Source organism: Hemicordylus capensis, chromosome 3 (assembly GCF_027244095.1).
Source record: "Hemicordylus capensis ecotype Gifberg chromosome 3, rHemCap1.1.pri, whole genome shotgun sequence".
NCBI classification, from domain to species: Eukaryota; Metazoa; Chordata; class Lepidosauria; order Squamata; family Cordylidae; genus Hemicordylus; species Hemicordylus capensis.
Genome location: NC_069659.1, coordinates 86260826 through 86281800, shown reverse-complemented (window position 1 = coordinate 86281800; position 20975 = coordinate 86260826). Strand labels below are relative to the sequence as shown.

General features: G+C 41.6%; 1 protein-coding gene across 6 annotated transcripts in view; it reads left to right on the top strand.

The window, feature by feature from the left end:
- GRIK1 (glutamate ionotropic receptor kainate type subunit 1) overlaps positions 1 to 2585 on the top strand; it is a 293855-nt gene extending 291270 nt beyond the window's left edge. For 4 of the 6 annotated variants that reach the window (XM_053310755.1, XM_053310759.1, XM_053310756.1 and 1 more), the window contains one exon: positions 2082 to 2585. In XM_053310755.1, coding sequence (XP_053166730.1) covers positions 2082 to 2237 — 156 coding nt within the window. In that variant the 3' untranslated portion in view covers positions 2238 to 2585. The remainder of the gene's footprint in view (positions 1 to 2081) is intronic. The other 2 variants (XM_053310758.1, XM_053310754.1) reach the window with 1 other exon arrangement.
- Positions 2586 to 20975: the final 18390 nt, after the last annotated feature.

The following is a 20975-nucleotide window of genomic DNA, read 5'->3' as shown; positions in this document are numbered from 1 at the left end:
ACGCTGCACACAGATCATATTCTGTGGATCACAGTGTGTAGGCACTATGCATAATGCCTGCCACTGACTATAACTCAAAAGTGTGCACAGCTTCCCTAACAGCAATCCCCTCAAACATACCATATTGCAAGTTGTTTTTATAAACATGGAAGAAGTACAAAACCTATTTGCAATGCAACAGGTAGGATGGGAGAGATAAAATCCCTGCTGGTTTTATACAAATCTTGCCACAGACCCAGACAGGCAAAATAAATTATGGCATTTGTGACTTTTTCAGTTTATCGCATTATATTCCCTGGGCTACAACAGAATAATTTATAGCAATTCTTGTTTGAGAAGAAACATTTTTATCTTAGGGTTTTGAGAACTTGGCCCCCAATAGTAGTACCTGTCTAAAATACCTTCCTTATCTTAAAGTGTTTTCACTTTCTAACATTCTAACATGGCGTTTTCTCCTGGTCTGAAATTTTCAGGATGTTATCTTTAAAATATATATATTTTTTTTCTTGATTTCTAGTTGCATGATACAAACTGAAGTGTGGGGGGGAAAGCAAAAGCTTTTTGCTACTGCACTTTTATCTTGCTCATGCTGAAAAAAGTATTAAAGTGAGGTATTCACGAGGCTGAAGGAAATATTTTGAGAATATTTTCTGGAAGAACTGTGATAAAAAATCAGTAAAAGGACAAGATAATGATCAGGTAGTGAACAACTGGCAGGCAGTCAGATGACCCATCCTAGTATTTAGATTTAAGCTGATCCTGTTCCACTGAAAAATGAGAATAAACTAGTCAAAATCCAAACATTTTATTTGGATCAGGATGTAAGTTTTCTCCAAAAAGTAGGCAAGAATCTACTTTTTTGCCTACTAAAAAGGAGGGGGGAAATCTACTCCCTGCCCAAAGTAGACAGAAAAGCCTGGAGGTAACCTCCAGCTTTGACTATTGCAATGTGCTCTATGTGGGGCTGCCTTTTTATATAGTTAGGAAACCAGTTAGTCCAAAATGCAGCAGCCAGATTGGTATCTCAGGTATCCTAGAGAGACCATATTAAACAGTTGCACTGGCTGCCAATATCTTTCTGGGCAAAATACAAAGTGCTTGTTATCATCTTTAAAGCCTTTAATGGCTTAGGTCCAGGTCACCTTAGAAAGCACCTTCTTTGTATGATCCCCACTGCACATTAAGGTCATCTAAGGAGGTCTGTCTCCAGTTACCACTAGTACATCTGGTGGCAACTCAGAACCAGGCCTTCTCCATAGCTGCTCCTGAGCTGTGGAATGCACTCCTGGCAGAAATTCATGGTTTGGAATCATTGTTGGCCTATTTGTTTGGTCTGGCCTTCCACAGTTTTTTAACTGCTTTTAAATATTTTTATAGTTTCAAATTTATTTTTGTATTGATTGTTCTAAATGATTGTTTGCAGGGGTTTTTGTTTTGTTGTTATGAACCACCCAGAGCCTTTGGATGGGGCGGTATTAAAATGTCATAAATAAATAATAAAAATGTAAACTGAAAGACATTTTTTCCAAAGTGACAACACTTTATAAAATGTTATAGATACATATACTTGCATCTGAAGTTCAAACAGCAAATTGTGATCATCCTAATGCAGATTTTTAAGAAAGCTACAATTTAATTTGTGTTCCAAATGCCTCTAGTGTGGGATACATGGGGATGCATGGGGATACATGCATCTCCCATTATCATCTATTATTCAGCATTATTTCACACTTCAACATTCCTCACTTCTGTAAAATGTGCAGATCAACCCTTAAGTTGATCAAGTTCCCAGGCCTGGATCAACAATGTACATTTTATTAAATAGTCACACTAGTATTTCAAACTTCCAACTGCTCAGAAATCCTGGTCCTACTGGAGTCCAAAACATCAGATGCCTAATTCAGTTCTGCATAATAGAACAGTGGCAGTTGAAGAGGTTCAACCCAGTAATCTTCCCAGTAAATGTATTTAAAAGCTGGGTGTACAGATTGTGTTTAAATAGTATGCAACTATAGGGTGGAAAATGGAAATCTGTTTGAAGTGTAACATCCTTAACATTTTTCCCTCCCATCTTCTGCCAGTGTCTTTCTTTCAATGCCATTATGGAGGAACTTGGAATTTCACTCAAACACCAAAAGAAATTAAAGAAAAGGTCAAGAACAAAAGGGCGATCGTCATTCACAAGTATCCTTACTTGTCATCAGAGGAGGACACTGAGGAAAGAAACCATGGCTTGAACAAGTACAACTATCTCCATGGGAGATACCAGGAATAAAATACAAAGGCAAAACAATTTTTTTTAAAAAAACTTTGATGCCTACAAGTCAATTGTATGGAGGAATTTCTGAAAAGAGACATTAATCTTGTTCCTCAGAAATTCTATGTGGTTTCCCCTTTTTTAATCTAGAGGAAGTACAGCAGATTCAGCGCTCACATAAGACTGATGTGCTACTAATCACTGGGGAAGTGTCTCAGTCTTACTTTTGAAATGATTTGTATGCTCACCTATTTTGCATCTCTCCACTCTTCCCCCATTAATTGCTGTATGTGCTTTCTAAATGAATAAAAACAGGGATTTTTCAATACTGAATGATTCATTCATTTCCTCTCTAGAAGATCTGAAGATTTCCCACTACCACCACCACCACCATGGTCATAATGAACAGGTAAAGCTACCTTATATTGGGCTAATTTACACAGTATAGACCCTGGCATATGTGATTAGGTAGGGGCCATGCTGAGAGCGTGCCTGTTCTGACATGCTCCATGGATGTGCCAAAACCCTCCTAGCACATCCCATTATCCTGAAGTGGGAGGGCTGTTAATTCAAATGGTCCCCCTGCACACTCCAGGTACTTCTTTAAACAAATATGTAAGATGTCATTTGGATGAACAGATAACCCCCCTTCACAATTACTGGGTGTGCTTGGACGGCACAAGGACATTTGAGAAGGATGTCATGACAGGCACACTCTTGGCACATCCACTTCCTAATAGCATGTACCAGGAACATTGAGTTAACTCATTGATCCATCTAACTTAGTACAATCTACTATGATTGGCAGCAGGTCTCCATGGTCCCAGGAATGGTCAGTATTTATGAGGCTTATTACCGAAGGGGGGGGTGTTACATTTTTGGTGTTGCTGTAATATTAACACTTGTTTACATGTTCCACAGCTTAATGCGGATGATGCCAGACCCATTCATGCTGCTGTGGAACTTTTAACACAGGCAGTGATGCTGCTGAGGGCATTACCAATGCTGTTGACTCATGCATGATTGCACATTGCATATTACTTTCATTGGGAAGAATTGAGGTAGCATGTGCTGTGCAATCACACACTAGTGTCAGCAGTATTGGTACTTTCCTCTTGCATAGCAGTATCACTGCACTTGTTAGAAACCCACTGTGGCACAGGCAGGTCTGGCTCTATCCGCCTTAAACCACGGGACATATAAGCCACTGAATTTTGCATGATACATTACTCTAGAGGCGGCCTCTATGTGGTTTTTAAGGAAGTCACTGACTGACCAATGGCATAACAAGCTCTGAAGGGGACTGTGTGCAAGAACTGAATATAAGCCCCATCATATAATTTCCTCATAGACATCAATGAGCAACTCAAGAATATTAATACTGCCCAAATTTCACACAGAGTGCCTACATAATGATAGTATTAAATGTGTGGAAATTCAAGGAGATCAGTCCACCCATTGATTTTTAATGAGTTTTTTATCCTGCTTTGTTAGGATGTCTGTTTGAATGTACACTCTGAATTCTGTGCAGGTCACAATTTAACTACTTCTCCCAGACAAAAGTTCTGTCTTCAGCAATTTGGTTCCTGTTGTGTTATGTCTTTGTGAGACCAATGTAATAACCACTCTCCACACTAAAGAAATGTATTGACAAAAGAACCCAACCCCTTTAGAGTTGATAGATTTAGAGTTGCCATTCTTTTCCTAATCAAGAGTGTAGCTTTGGACCTACTTAGAATTTTTGTTTCTCTCAACCTCATCTTAAATTATAAGTAAAATGGCTATATTCCTCCTTAACTTAACCTTTGAACTTGGTATTTCTTAACCTAACCTTTGAACGTGAGAAAACTGGTCTTGTGGTAGCAAGCATGACTTGTCCCCTTAGCTAAGCAGGGTCCACCCTGGTTGCATATGAATGGCAGACTTGATGTGTGAACACTCTAAGATATTCCCCTTAGGGGATGGCACTGCTCTGGGAAGAGCAGAAGATTCCAAGTTCCCTCCCCGGCACCTCCAAGATAGGGCTGAGAGAGATTCCTGCCTGCAACCTTAGAGAAGCCACTGCCAGTCTGTGTAGACAATACTGAGCTAGATGGACCAATGGTCTGACTCAGTATATAGCAGCTATTTTCATCTTGTTTTGTACATATTCTTATTGTTAATATCCCTTTACATGTTGTTTTTTAAACCAAAATCTGATAATTTTGCAAATGCCACAAAGGATCTAAAGTTTTAGTCCTGAAAGCTAATGTCTTCCAATCCAATATTATTATTTCCTTTGAAGCACATAGCAAATAGTGGACTGCGTCTAATGATCAGTGAGACCCGGTTTAGGGTGCTGAGCGGGAAGAGTGGGCTAAGCCCGCTTTCCCCGCTCACACGCGGGCAGGGAGCCCTGGGCAGCCAGATCAACTGCCCACATGATGGCCGGCCCCGAGACAGAGCCGTTGGGGGGTGGGGAGAGTGGGGGCTGCGTGGGGCGCGAGCGCGCAGGGCATACTGGGGAGACCCCCGAGCCAGGAAGCTGCTTTTAAGCCTCCTGGCCGGGGGTCTACTCATGAGTAGGCATGGCGCGAAGGCGCGCCACGACTACTCACGATCGCAAAAAGCAGGTTTGCAGGAGTGCTCGCACCGCAAACCTGCTTTTTGCCAGGGGTTCTTGAGCAGGTTAGCCGCTCCAGAACCACCAGGCTCAGCTGCGAGCCCGGTGGTTCTGACAACCAACAAAAATTGGGCTAGCCTCTGCTAGCCCGATTTTTGTTGGTTGTGAGAATAGCCCCAATGTCTAGGCACTTACTGGTTTATATCTAGAATGGACCTAGAATGGTTCAAGCATTATCTTTCCTAGGAGTTTCATTCTCTCTTGATTTACAGGTGAAACTCGGAAAATTAGAATATCGTGCAAAAGTCCATTAATTTCAGTAATGCAAATTAAAAGGTGAAACTGATATATGAGACAGATGCATTACATGCAAAGCGAGATAAGTCAAGCCTTAATTTGTTATCATTGTGATGATCATGGCGTACAGCTCATGAAAACCCCAAATCCACAATCTCAGAAAATTAGAATATTACATGGAACCAAGAAGACAAGGATTGAAGAATAGAACAATATCGGACCTCTGAAAAGTATACAGTGTACTGTGCTTGATTGGCCAGCAAACTCGCCTGACCTGACCCCATAGAAAATCTATGGGGCATTGCCAAGAGAAGGATGAGAGACATGAGACCAAACAATGCAGAATTGCTGAAGGCCGCTAATGAAGCATCCTGGTCTTCCATAATACCTCATCAGTGCCACAGGCTGATAGCATCCACGCCACGCCGCATTGAGGCAGTAATTGCTGCAAAAGGGGCCCAAACCAAGTACTGAATACATATGCATGCTTATACTTTTCAGAGGTCCAATATTGCTCTATTCTTCAATCCTTGTCTTCTTGGTTCCATGTAATATTCTAATTTTCTGAGATTGTGGATTTGGGGTTTTCATGAGCTGTACGCCATGATCATCACAATGATAACAAATTAAGGCTTGACTTATCTCGCTTTGCATGTAATGCGTCTGTCTCATATATCAGTTTCACCTTTTAATTTGCATTACTGAAATTAATGGACTTTTGCACGATATTCTAATTTTCCGAGTTTCACCTGTAGACAGGTACCTCTTTTGCACCGTTTGGGTAAGTTATCTTATTTTACTGCAAAATGACTAACATTTCAACATTTGCCTAGATAAACTTGCTGACTACTGCTTTGTCAGGAATACGTAACTTGCACACCTGGCAGCAAGAGCATATTTTGGAGATAATCTAATGTGAAACGTTTCAAGCTCTTTATCAGTCAGGCTACTAGCAAGCTATTTTTCTGCCTCCACACAAAACTAGAGCTAATAGAAAAAACTAGCTCAGTCAGGAACATAGCAAGTTGGGAGTGGGACCTGGGTCAAAAAGTAAAGATGGGCCGCTGCCCTACCCTGCCCCTTTCTTTCCCAGGAGGGAGAGAGCAAAGAGCAAGTTGTCATCCAGGCAGCAGGCAGTACCCCCTCTCTCAGGGGCCCAGGGGCATTTGTCTCCTCTTGTTCAGTTACAGCTACACACCTTGGTTTAGTGGCTCTCTATAGCCAATAATATTTTCAGCTGTTTTCCAGAGGCGTATCTAGGAGAAATAGTGCCTAGGGCAAGCACTGAAATTGCGCCCCCTGTCCAAACATCTGACACCCATCTTTCAGATAACTTTACCATAATATCAGCTGAAAAATACAAGTCAAGCTTGTTAATCTTTTAATATTTCAAAAACTATGTAGCAGTGGACATAGCCAGACCAACAAATGCTGGAAAACTTCATATTTCAGTATGCTGGGGCTCATGAAATACCCAAATACTAAGTGGAGATGTACTTGGAAAACTAAACAGAAGTGCCTGTCTAATTCTCTACTATGCATTGTAGCATCACTATTACATAAGTTTTAAAAATAAATGGAGAATTTGACTTTTCCCAGATACTAAATAATTAAAGGATATACAGAGTAAACTGTGTCACTGCTTGGAATATATTCTAGTATTTCAGAAGGACAGTTAAAATTAGAGAAAGAGAGCAAGAAACTCCCAGTGGGCCTTAATACTAAGGATTTCACACTGTTTCAATGACAAACTCACCATTAATAGCCATATTATTAAGACGTCACATTTAACTCACTTATCACAAGAAGCAAAGTAAGAGCAAATGAGTACAATCCTAGCTCATAAGCTTCAGCCCATTATTCACAAGCCCTGATTCTCTGTACATAGTGCCAAACTGAATATGTGTACAGTGACTTTTATTAATTTTTATTTAAAAAAATTCTTACCTGTAGCCCCTTTGGAGGGTTTCCTAAAGGCCATGGGGGGTCTGCAAAGGTTCCCCCTCCCCCCGCTGGCCTCTAGGGCCTTGCAGGGACCATTTGAGCATGTGCAGTGGCCATTTTTTAAAATATATATATTTTTTAATGGCCGCTGAAAACAAAATGGACACTGTGCATGCTCAGATGGCCTCTGCGAGGCCTGGCATGGCCAAGGGCCTCATAGAGGCCATTTGAGCATGTGAAGTGGCCATTTTGTTTTCGCCTGCAATTTTTTTAAAAAAATTAATTTTAAAAATGGCGCCCCCCCTTCAAGTGGCGCCTGGAACACGTTCCCTGCCTGCCCCACCCTTGATACACCCCTGCTGTTTTCATCTGCCCTACTTGGTCAAAAGATATTTATAGTTCTCAGTCATGACTTCCATGTCATATAGGAAAATCACATCTATAATGGCACCATTGTATTGCCAATGAATTTCATCTAAAACAAAATCCCCAAACAATTCCTCAGCCATTCCAAACTATCCTATTAATGGCTCCTAGTCTAGATGGCTATAGGATACCGCCAGGTTCAGAGGCAGGATGTCTCTGAATACCAGTTGCAGGGAAGCAACAGCAGGAGGGGTGTATGCCTTCATCTCCTGGTTGTGGGCTTCTGCTTTGCAGAGGTATCTCATGGGCCACTGTGGGAAACTGTTGGATATTCTCTGTGGTGAGAGAATCCTTTTCTCATTAGAGCAGAGTGCACAGAGGCACAACACAGCGGTAGTTTAGTTAGGCATGCGTGTGTGCTGAGAGTAAAGTAACTTGGAGCCAATTCATACAGGTGAAACTCGGAAAATTAGAATATCGTGCAAAAGTCCATTAATTTCAGTAATGCAAATTAAAAGGTGAAACTGATATATGAGACAGACGCATTACATGCAAAGCGAGATAAGTCAAGCCTTAATTTGTTATCATTGTGATGATCATGGCGTACAGCTCATGAAAACCCCAAATCCACAATCTCAGAAAATTAGAATATTACATGGAACCAAGAAGACAAGGATTGAAGAATAGAACAATATTGGACCTCTGAAAAGTATAAGCATGCATATGTATTCAGTACTTGGTTTGGGCCCCTTTTGCAGCAATTACTGCCTCAATGCGGCGTGGCATGGATGCTATCAGCCTGTGGCACTGATGAGGTATTATGGAAGACCAGGATGCTTCATTAGCGGCCTTCAGCAATTCTGCATTGTTTGGTCTCATGTCTCTCATCCTTCTCTTGGCAATGCCCCATAGATTCTCTATGGGGTCAAGTCAGGCGAATTTGCTGGCCAATCAAGCACAGTACACTGTATACTTTTCAGAGGTCCGATATTGTTCTATTCTTCAATCCTTGTCTTCTTGGTTCCATGTAATATTCTAATTTTCTGAGATTGTGGATTTGGGGTTTTCATGAACTGTACGTCATTATCATCACAATTATAACAAATTAAGGCTTGACTTATCTTGCTTTGCATGTAATGCGTCTGTCTCATATATCAGTTTCACCTTTTAATTTGCATTACTGAAATTAATGGACTTTTGCACGATATTCTAATTTTCCGAGTTTCACCTGTAGTTTCAAATCAATATAAAAGGCATTTATTAAGGAACTCCATTCTAGATAGGAAAGTTAGGAGTTAGGATCTCTAATCTATCTATCTAGCTGGATACAGATGGATTCTGCATCCTCTCTGCACATATGGTGCAGGGAGAGAGGCTTGCCATGTTGCAAGGTAGGGGGCCAGGTAGCAAAAGAGAGAGAGAGGAAGATTAGCAATCTACACATCAAAGGGATAGCATCAGAGCAGTGGAGAAGTGATGACCAATGTCTTGACCCTCTAGCCCTCTGACTTACTAGTCTGTCCTCCACTGTCTGAGGAAAAGAGACAGCGCAAAGTCCTTTAACTTCCAACAGAAACAAGGTGCTCTGTTAGGTAGGTTTGGGGTCTGATCCAGCAGGGCCCTTCTTATGCTCTTATGTATGTTGGAATGACTGAGGAATTGCAAAGGAAGCAGACAGAGTTTTGTTAATAATAGAGGAAGCCAGCGTGGTGTAGTGGTTAGAGTGCTGGACTAGGACCGGGGAGACCCAAGTTCAAATCCCCATTCAGCCATAAAATTAGCTGGGTGACTCTGGGCCAGTCACTTCTTTCTCAGCCTAACCTACTTCACAGGGTTGTTGTGAAAGAGAAACTCAAGTATGTAGTACACCGCTCTGGGCTCCTTGGAGGAAGAGCGGGATATAAATGTAATAATAATAATAATAATTTATCAGAGAGCCTGCACATCCCTAGGTATGTTTCTAAGTGAATTCAGGCACATTCATAATTGGTCAAGATTCATATTCAGGCCAAACATCCAAGAAATTTCAAGGGAAGCAAAAAGTTTCAACATGTGTTAGGAAGTCTGCACAGTTCCAGGTATGGTGTAGTAGCTCAGTGGAAGAGCATCTGCTTTGCATGCAGAAGGCCTCAGGTTCAATCCTTGGCATCTCCAAGTAGGGCTGGGAAATACTCCTGCCTGAAACCCTTGAGAGCCATTGCTAGTACTGAGTTTGGTAGACCAATAGTCTGACTCAAAGTAAGGCAGCTATCTATGTACAAGCAGTTATCTACGTACAGGATAGTACTAAGATTGCTCTGCAGCAGTAGGTGAAAGGGACTTCTTCTTTTTTGCAGTGCCACTTTGATATGTCCATAAGTGAGCAATAGATAGTATGTTTGAAGAACATAAACGTTCCTCACTCCTCACTTTTGGTAGTAGTATGCTGTGCTGCCATGATCAACACCACTGGATAGTCATTGGCAGAACATTGGCAGTCATTCCTCATATTCTGGAGGACTATCTTCCCCACGCACCAGTTATTCAACCATGTTCTAAGAGCCCTAGTTCTCAGTCCACTTTGTGACTTTTGCTCCAAATTCTGCATATAAGTCCCAAATCAACTATGTTACTGGGAAATATGACTGTGGCAACAACTAGCATATCTCAATAACATGCATAGTTTTTTATATATCACAGAATGTCAGTATTCTGGATAAGGAGCTTATTTGTATTTATTTTTTTTAGCACAAATTCCCGCCCTCACATGGGAATTTCATAGAACAATATGCACATCAAGGAACAGAAAAATATCAGATGTTGAAAGTTCACAGTCATACATAGAAACTGAGTAGAAACAATGAAATAAAACAAACAAACAAACAAAAGGATGTGACCTGATGCTAAAAGTAGGATTCCCCCTTCTCAAAAACCAAAAGCAAAATTATTCTCCCAGAGAGCAAAAGGAGCAAGGAAAATGTTCTAGTGTCACAACTGATGAATCTCTGGACTGAACAATACCCTCATTAAAGACAATGAACTCAGCTGGGTTATATTGATGACCAAGATGAAAAAGGCCTCCATGGTTTTCGGTATGGAAAAAGTGTGGGGCGGGGCGGGGAGGAGAGCAAAGGAAGACTATAATAACAATGCAGGAGTAGAGAAGCACAGTCCGAGCATAAATGAACTGTGAAGTAGTACATGCCTTGTAATGCTTTGAATCTGATTGCAGGAGCATTTTGTGATTCATGTCAGAATTACATTTCACAAATTTCTTTTGGAGAAAAATGCATCCACACTCCCCACGGTGACGCTCCTGATTGGAACATATTAGTTAAGTATTGCAAATCTCAGAGGACTGATTAAGCCTATTTGCAGAATTCTGGATACTTGGCTGTGCTTCAGTGCTGCATTACACACCATAATACATCATCACGTAAAAAACAGATAATCTTGCTAGCCATACAGAAGTTTTAAAATCCTGTTCAGACCTTATCATAGAAAACTTATTGGCTGACATGATGAGGAAAATGGCTCTAAGTAGTCCCACTGAAATTAAAAGGACAAGCTAGGCAATGGAATAGTTCTCCTCAACTTGTCAGCCATCGTCCAAGCTATTTATCAATATGAGGTATTCAGAGTGATCTTCAGTGGTGAATTTACAATGACCCCCATTGGGCTTGGCATAGGGCCCCTGAACGAAAGGAGGGCCCCCACACAGCGGCTGTCCAGCTGCTGCTCAGAGAGCCTACTACTCACAGGTGCTGAACTGCTGCATAAGAATTGCTCAAGGCAGCCACTAGCTTAGTTTGCTTTAAAAGGCCATTTATCAAATTCATAGAGGCCAAGTCTATCAAGCGCAGCTAGTCATAGTTGCAACATGCTACCTCCATGTTTCGAGGCAGGATGTCTGAATACCAATTGCAGGGGAGCAACAAAGGGAAAGTGGGGTATACTTTCTTCTCCTGCTTGTTCACTTCCCAGCGGCATCTGTTAGTTGCTGTAGGAAACAGAATACTGGATGAGATAGGCCTTGTTCTGATCCAGCTGGGCTTTTCCTGTGTTCTTATGCTGATAAAACCAAGCCTGTATTTAATACTTAATACATAGCCGAGCAGTTTGTTAAGGCATATCAATATTCTTAGCTAACCAGATGCCCCTGGGAAACTCACAGGCAGAAGACGAAGCTGCGCCCTCTCCTTCCATTGCCCTCCTTTAACTGCATCTAAACCTCATAACTAGTAGTCATTCATAGACTTGTCATCTATGAATCTGCCTAACACCCTTTTAAAGCCATCCAAGCTGGTGGTCATCACCACATTCTGTGGCAGGGCTGCATAAATTCAGCTGTTGCTGGACTACAACTCCCATCACCCCCAGCCACAATGGTCAATAGCCAGAGGTGATAAGCACTGCAGTTCAACATCTTCAGGACTGCCTGAAGCCCTACTCTATGGTAACAGATTCCATATATATTATGTGCTGTGTGAGGAAGTACTTCCTAAATTTCCTGCCAGCTTCCTTGGATGATCCCTGGTTCTTGTGTTGGATGTGAGGGGAAAACTTCTTTCTATCCAATTTCTTCACACCATGCATCATTTTATAAGCCTCAATCATGTCCCTCTATCAAATTGATTTCCAGTATGTATGTTCCTGAGCTTTCTTATTTAAGATCCTGTCAATTCAACTAACAGCATATTGATATAACAGGTTTGAATCTTACGGGGGGAGGACCTATTTCTAGTCTTAATTGAGAGCAAATAAATCCTATTCTAATGTGTGATGGTTCTGTTCTGGAAGGTGTCTCTGCAATACTCAGCACTGCAGAACCTAATAATTGGTGAGTCAGTCGTTTTGGGCTCAAACCTGTCCAATTAACAGGTAAAGATATATTTCACCACCTTACTGCTGGTACTGCTATTATAACCGGCAACTGAAATATTGAAAGCTGAAAGTTTAAGATTGATCATCACCACCAATTGAACCCAGAGAAAATGTATCACATAGCCAATAAAGTTACATTGCTATCCCAGTGAATGTTTCTATGCAATTCTAAATACAGAACTTGCATTTTCAAAATTACAGCTGGACGTTTTAGGACAGAAACATCTATAAAAGTAGGAGGGTTTTGCACTGATAGGATCAAGGAGCATTACTTAAACAAAAGGCTTACCAAAGCATTGCCTTAAAGCAGGTAGGTGAAGTCTCATGGCCTTGAATGTCAGTTTGATCCTATGTTCCATTGGTGTAGACATAATCCCATAACCTGAAATCTCTCCCTAGCATGATAACTATGGTTGTGTTTTTGAAGGACCTGTTTCTTTCTCAGTTTCCTGACCATACTGGGACACATCTCATTCAAATTGCTCCAGAGAAACAAATATTGCTTTCTGTTTGTTCTTTCTTGGGATATCATTTGCTAGAAAATAGTGGCCCAGTGGGTCTTCTGTATATTACTGCCAATTCTCTTTTCCGTAATGGTCCCATTGGATGCCATAGGTAGATGTTGTTGTTGCCACTTTTGGATCTTGTGTGCCAGAAGAATTAAAGTCTTGCTCATCTTTATTTACCCTCAAAGCCCTCCACTTATGAATCCACATCATATAGGTCTGCCTAGGCGCTCAGTTACCTTTTTTTGAACCCTGAATCCCATGACTCATATTCCCTAAAAATGCTTACAGTTATTTACTGACAATCTCATGAACAATCCCATCCTTGTCTTAACCATGGTCTGACACTGCAAACAATCTATTATATAAATGCCTAGGAAACTGGAGAGTGGGGTGGTTCACAATGGGTGGGCTGTACCTATGCTGACCCTATCAGTCCTCTAGTTTCTTCTATGGGCTAGTGGAGATCATTGTGGCAAGAAGCAATATTTGTTTGTTTGTTTATTTATTTATTTGATTTCTATACTGCCCTTCCAAAATGGCTGAGGGCGGATTACATTAAAACAAAACAATTAGAATCAATTAGCAGTTAAAAACAGATATTGTAAAACACCATAAAACAATAACAGTTAAAACATTCAAAACAGTTTAAAAAATGCTGAAAAACCAGGTTACAACATTAAACTATTTACAACAATATCTGGAAGGCCAGGCCAAACAGATAGGTTTTAAGGGCTCTCCCGAAGGCCAATAAAGAATTCAAATTGCGGATTTCTGCAGGGAGTACATTCCACAGTAGGGATATGCAAATAGATTCGACCCCGAAGCAGTTTGATGTTGAACTGGTTCGTTTCAATGGTTCAGGGTTGAACCGAAACACCACCACCACCACCCCAATTTGGTCTGACCTTGGACCAAACCCCCCGATGGTTTGGGGTGTTCACGATTTCAGGTGTGTGTGTAAATTTCTTTTTAACCTTTCTCCTCTTTGGGGGAGTGCCTTGGGGTGGTGGTGGTGGGTCTGCGGAGGTTACCCCTCCCCCCGCCAGCCTCCATAATCACCCCTTCAGCCGTTTCGGCCGGTTTTTTGGCCTGTTCAGGCCTCTGTAATTTGGTGCGGCCACCAAAACGGCAGCCACTGCGCATGTGCAAATGGCATCTGCAAGGCCTGGCAGTCCATTTGCACGTGTGTGGCAGCCACCATTTTGGCTGCTGCACCAAATTACGGACACGAGAACGGGCCAGAAAACCAGCCAAAATGGCTGAAGGGGGTGATTACAGAGGCTGGTGGGGGGGGAAGGGGACCTCCATGGAACACCCCCGCCCCGCCACCCCAAGGAACTCCCTTGAAGGGGAGAAAGGTTAAAAAAAATTCACTAAAAAGAAACCGTGAATCTCCCGGACCAAACCAAATGGGGGGGGGGGAGGTTCGAGGGGGTGCCGAACCGAACTGTCCCATTCAGGTTCGAGTCTGGTCTGGACTCAAAGTGATCCGGGACCACCCAGTTCCGTGCACATCCCTATTCCACAGTCCAGGAGCAGCTACAGAGAAGGCCCGCCTCTGTCGCCACCAGACACATTGGTGGTAGCTGGAGACGGACCTCCTCAGATGACCTTAACGTGCTGTGAGGATCATGTAGAAGAAGACACTCTCTAAGGTAACCTGGACCTAAGCCGGTAACCTGGACATAATATTTCTGGCTTGAGGAAACCCAGAAAGCTAAATAGTATACAGAGATACAAGCACAACAGAGCCACTGTGTAGATACTCCTAAGGGATTGGAGGGATACATCAATGGCAATCATTTACTGTAGGTAGGACTGGTCTAGCTTAAAACTCCCATTTTTAGCTTATCAATCAATCAGTCTTTATTACAGTTTCAGACCAGCACATATTTAGCTTATCAGCTCTTGCAGACTGTTGTATTCTATCCAGCTATCTTTTATGTTTTGTTCTTTAGAAGTTTGTCCCAGTGGGGATCCTGGAGAGAAAGAAGAGAGAGAGAGAGAGAGAGAGAGAGAGAGAGGAAAAGAGGGGGGGAAAGAGGGGGGAAAGGAGGAGAAAATGGGAATGGTTTCTGAATAAACTGTTAGTTAAATCTATATAATATTATTTTGTGTTTGTGAGGGAAGCAGTTATAAAACACAGACCTGCTGTTTACTTAAGTTACATGGATACTAAATTACCTAACAGTGCATTTGTGCCTTCAGATGAAAGTTCCATAAAGCCTATTTCACAGTACTCTGCTACTATTATATGTGCTTTGTGCCGGCTTAAAGCAAGTAGGTGGGTTGGGGCGGGCCACCATGAAGCAGAAAAGAGGGCAATACAGATGGAGTCTGCATTTCCGGGAAAATGAAGCTCTTGATAAAGTACTATAAAAGATCCACTTAATCCTCTTTCCCTGTCACATATGGTTTCAGTTTGGGATTAATGTTTTGTGTCCAGTAGCAGGGCTGTTGCACAGCTCATTCCAAAAAACAATTAAACAAAATCCCAATATGTCATACAACTGCAGAAAGACAAATTTGAAGTAATTGTTGGTAAAGGACTGAACTTTTCCTAATTAAGAGATTTTATGCTATAGCTGATTGCTGAGGTTTGTCTAGCAAAAATATTCACTCAGAAACAAATGCTGGTAACACCAGCTCAAGCTGAATGAGAGAGAAAAACGTATCTTGCAGGACTCAGCATTCATTTAAAAAATAGTTCATAATCACATTTTGGATAGCAGTTGGCCTGTGACAGATATCACACATGAATCTTGGCAATGCAACCAATGCCCCATAGGTCATATTCACATTTATATTTTTGACAGCCAGAACTCCAAGGCAATGTAGACAATTTATTGCTAGATTGATAAGTACCATTGTACATGTGTGTGATGAGATAACTAGATGTTGCTAGGAATGCTTTTGTTCATTGTTAGCTTAAATTTCTCAAAAATAATTCACATATTAAAAAAGAAGAACATACAAACAATTCAAGCATCTCTTGGGATCAAGGTAACACAATGTGATTTCTCCTCTTTTGCAATATACCCATAAAGAAATGAAACCACAGACAATAAAGCTTCAGAAAAGAAAGATGATTTAAAAACTGCCAGTAGCAGGATGACTCCCCAGAGGTCTTTGCAAATAACATAACAATTTCCTCTCCTTGTTCTTCTGCAACAGGAGATTCTGAACCTCTTTCACCAAATACCGTTCACACAACGTTCTTTGTATATCTTTAGTTATACAATTCATTTTGAGCAGCGTGGATGTTTCATTCTTTTGGTATGCAGCACTTAGAGGGAAATGTGATAACAACCAGAAGGTATTGCATGCCCGAGAATAATAATATTCTGAGGAATTTTTTTTATGATACAAGGAATCCTACAGAGAATATAAAAAACAAATGGAGAAAGATGTCATTTCTGACTCTCATACAGGGAAAAATCAAGAAATTTATGAAGGAACAAGAGTCAAAGCACCATGGCTAATTCAAGTACCAGCATTAAATGGGAAACGCTTTTGGCGTCTAAAAAGGGACAACCCTAAATATTTAGTGGATAACATCAGGCCACTCTAAAGATGTTACAGTATAAGGACAGAATATGCTACCAGAGGAGTGTCTTTGGGATAAATTTTATGTATGTATGTATGTATGTATGTATGTATTTGATTTCTATACTGCCCTTCCAAAAATGACTCAGAGCAGTTTACATTAAAACAAAACTGAAATCAATTAACTATTAAAGTCAAAAACTGTAAAAACAACATAAAACCATTATTAAAACAATTAAAACAGTTTTTAAAACCCTGGAAAACCAGACCAAACCTTTATAGTTTAAAAACATTTTAAAAACCCTGAAAGGCCAGGCCAAACAGATAGGTCTTAAAGCAGGCATCCCCAAACTGCGGCCCTCCAGATGTTGCTGAACTACCACTCCCAGCATCCCTAGACACATTTTTTTGTGGCTGGGTATGCTGGAAGTTGTAGTTCAGCAACATCTGGAGGGCCGCAGTTTGGGGATGCCTGTCTTAAAGGCTCACCTGAAGGCCAATAATGAACTCAGATTATGGATTTCTGCTGGGAGCACATTCCACAGCCCAGGAGCCAAGACAGAGAAAGCCCACCTCTGAGTCACCACCAGAATCAGTGTTGGTGGTAATTGAAGACAGACCTCCTCAGATGACCTTAACGTGCAGTGGGGATCGTGCAGAAGAAGGCGCTCTCTAAAATAAGTAAGATAATAGTTTTCTTTTGTGGGGAGAAGCTGGATCTTCCCTGTACCATAGAAAATCTGTCCCATGAAGTGGAAGGCAACACCTCCTTAAGCAAAGGCATCTCAACCACAGAAGCCCCCACAAGTATTTAAATTGTGAAATGTACTAATCAATGGCTGATATCCACAGCAACAAATCGCTAGCAAAAGGACTTTATGATGGCTCCAAACCTTTGCACCAGCTAGTAGCACCAAGCCTGGGGCTTGCATTCCCAACTAGTGTTACACTACCACAAGCACGTTGCACAACCATGGCACACTTCATCTATTTCAATGGGAACTTTTGCACAAGAGTGCGAAAGCATTTCTAGCACAATGGTCCCCTTGCGCCAACTCCATTTTAGTGCAATGAAGCCAACTTTTTGCCCTACCACAAATTTGTTCATTCCACCAGCAGTTTGTTGGTCTTTGTGTCAACCAATGTTTATTATTTTGTACACTTGAGGTGCCCAGCAGAGTCAGAACTGGTTGGGTACTCGTAGCCTTTTTATGAAAGAAAAAAGAAACTTTTTCTCAGATTATTAGAAATGAAATGAAAAATAAATAAATAAATAAATAAATAAATAAATAAATAGTCTCAACAAACTTTGGAAATACAAAGGTAATCTAATGTATTAAAAGATTTTAAGATATGCATATCCTGTTTTTTCAACTCACAACGAGGTGCTTAAGGCGGCTTCCAAAATTTGAGGATTGGTACCTTTCACTTGACCTCCTCATAACTATGACCATGCAACTGTTCCTCTATAATGTGGTATTTTGATCATGTACAAGGTTGCAAGCTTTTCTGGGTGTAGACTATGTATAGCATGGCACGTACATTGCCAGGCAACAGATTAAATCATAGGCTGCATTCAGACGTAACAGAGAGTTGCTGCAGTTAATCACGGCCAGGTTTCAATTTCAAACTCCAAATCACACCACAGATGTTCACCAAACTGCGGCCAGCAAACTCCAGTTGCAGTAGAGGGGAGCCCCTCCCTGCTGTTCAGACTCCAAGGCCAATCCCAGCCAGCTCCACAGTGAGACTGTGGACAAAGCACCACCACGTCAGCGGGGCAACTGTGATAGGCTACAATCTTGAAGGGGCGTGCCAAGCATGATTGCACATTTTTGGAGCACTCCACTTGCCCTAGGCAGGGAAAGGGCATTGAAAGCCCTTTAAAGGCCCTGCAATGTTAGTGCTTCTTCTGCAAGTGATGGCACCACTGCCACCACAAGTAGCCTTGCACCCTGAAAACACCACACAAGAACAAATTATCCAATTGTTTTCGGGCCGGGGGGATATTCCACTCTCATTATGAGGCATAAGTTTTGGGTGGTATTAAAATATGTTAAATGAATGAATGAATGAATGAATGAATTGTGGGAGGGGAAGGGGGAATCCACATTTGCTAGAATGGGACATGTAGCTGGAAGAGGGCAAATGATGCTGGGAGTGGGGACTCTCCCACCAGGAAAGATATCATGAGGGGTGACCCCAGCAAAGCAGTCCGTCCAGACCCATCACAAACCTGCTGTCTGGCAGCTTGCTGCCCAGTGGACTCACACTCTCATGAGAGGGCTAATCTACTGGGGATATGGCTGTCCTGTGCTGTGCCCATTAAAGAGCGAGCCCCACCTGTGGACAACAGACTCATGAGATGAGCCGTCCACTTAACCACCAATGAACCCAAGAGGGCCCTGCTTTAGTGGGCCTCCCAGCTCTCTATGCTGATCTCTATGCTAAAAATAGAAAAGATTCTCCACTACCTCCCTCTCCCAGAATCCCTCTGAAGCCTTGCATGCACCCCAGAGGAGATTCTGACACCCGAAGTGTTATAGCACGGCTTCATTCAATGTATTTTGCTGAGGGAAATGGCAATTTAAATGTGTGTGCCGTTAGCTACCTGAGATGAACAGAAGCAACCCTCAGACATTTTATTATATTTGGTCTGTGCCTTAGTGTCTAATACTACACTCCATTTTACTATGGACACAGAGAAAATGCCTCTGGATGCAAATTATCTCTACAGCTTTCACTAGCTGATCAATAACACAGTCCAACAAAATATGTTCATAATGTGTAGTACAGTCCTCAGCTTCATCAGCTGAACAAAGACACAGTGATTAGCAGTGATTGAAGCAGTAGCTTCAGCAGGCATTCATTTATGCATTAAGTGACAGGTGCACTGATGATACTATCTCCAAAATTATGAATAAAGTTATTGATGCAATGATTTCTTTTTTAAAAAGATTTTAGCTAAAAATAAAAGAGAGGCACCAGAGATGGCAAGCACTTTCTCCATACATTCAACAACACTGTCATTCTGATTGTTCCGTGTAAAGACATGAATACTTTGTGCAGAGGGAGCATGACCTGAAGGAGAAAGGGAGGGAGGGCAAAATATCCTTTGTCCCCTTCTTTTAAAAGGTAAAGTCTGCCATTGAATTGGTGTTGACTTTTGGCGACAACAGAGCCCTGTGGTTGACTTTGGTAGAATATAGGAGGGGTTTACCATTGCCATCTACCTCACAACAAATTTCCAGTTCTCCTTTCCCTCACAGTATTTCAGTGGCAAAGACATTTCTCCACTGTCAAAATAATCATGCAGAGGAAACTGGAATCCCTGGGCAGGTATCCTTGGACCAATCCCCCACCCACTCTTAGCTAGTTTTGCGTGAGTCACATAAGTGCCCAAACCCATCCACCTGGCTGATATTTTTGCACTGGCAGCAAGTCAGCCAACAAACTTACACTTTGCCACTGAGCACTCAGCCATCTGCGGATGGGAGCATCCCAGAATAATTTATAGAATGGCTTGACCTAGAGTTCTGAAATTTGGCACAGATGTTGGCCCAATTATCAGGATTCTGTGTATTGATTTTGAAGCAGATTGGTCAATCGATTGATTTTTTTAAAAAGACTTTTTTAAAAAGTCATATAAGCAGCTTATTTCATGGCAGGAAATTACAAAAACAGCTGGAACTGAACCCCCTGGACCATCATTCCACCTCCATGTGAAGGAATATGCCCTTTGCCTTCTGTTTTATAGCTTCTTCCCTCATAGACATAAAGAAATCTTATGTCAGTTTAATGAAAGGTTTATTCAGAAACAACCCCATTTTCTCCTTTCCTTTCAATTTTCTTTCTGACTCCAACCCGCCCTCCCCCCCCCACACAAAAGCTCTACAGGATCCCCAGTGGGACAAGCTTCTCAACAACACAACATAAAAGATCACTAGAGAGAATACAACACCTTCATTAAAAGGTGCAGCTTCCCCTCTCACCCACCCCCTTTTGCCCAGCCCTTTACAGAAATGTTCGGCTTTGAGTTCTGGAATTGGGCACACATGTAGTCCTAGATGGCAGGACCCTTCTTTTTTTATTTCATTTCAAGGCAATTGACCAATCCTGTGGTTTTTAATTATTTCCTGCCTACTGCGGTAAAGCTACCAGAAACATCTCTAGCCATAGAGTACTTCACACCTAGTAAAAGTGGAACTAACTGTTAACATCTGAATAAACAAACAACATTTTTTAAACAAATGCACTATGCACAAGTTGGTTTGTGATCCAAAAGGTCTGCATGAGAATTGTGAAGCAAAGGACATGTATTGTGGTTTTATTCTCCTACAAATTCATTATATGTCCAAGATGGTTTTGTGCTTGAACTGTGGTGCAAGGGAAATATTAGGGTTGTGCATTTTGTTTGTTTTTCTGTTTTGTTTTTGGCCCGAATCCGAAACACCCCCGTTTTGTTCTTTGTTCGAAATCAGCCAATCCGAAACACCCCAGTTTTGTTCTTTGTTCGAAATTGCAAAATCCAAATCCGAAACGTTTTGGATTTTGAAAAATGGCCCCGGGGGGAAACTAGTGGGTGAGGGTG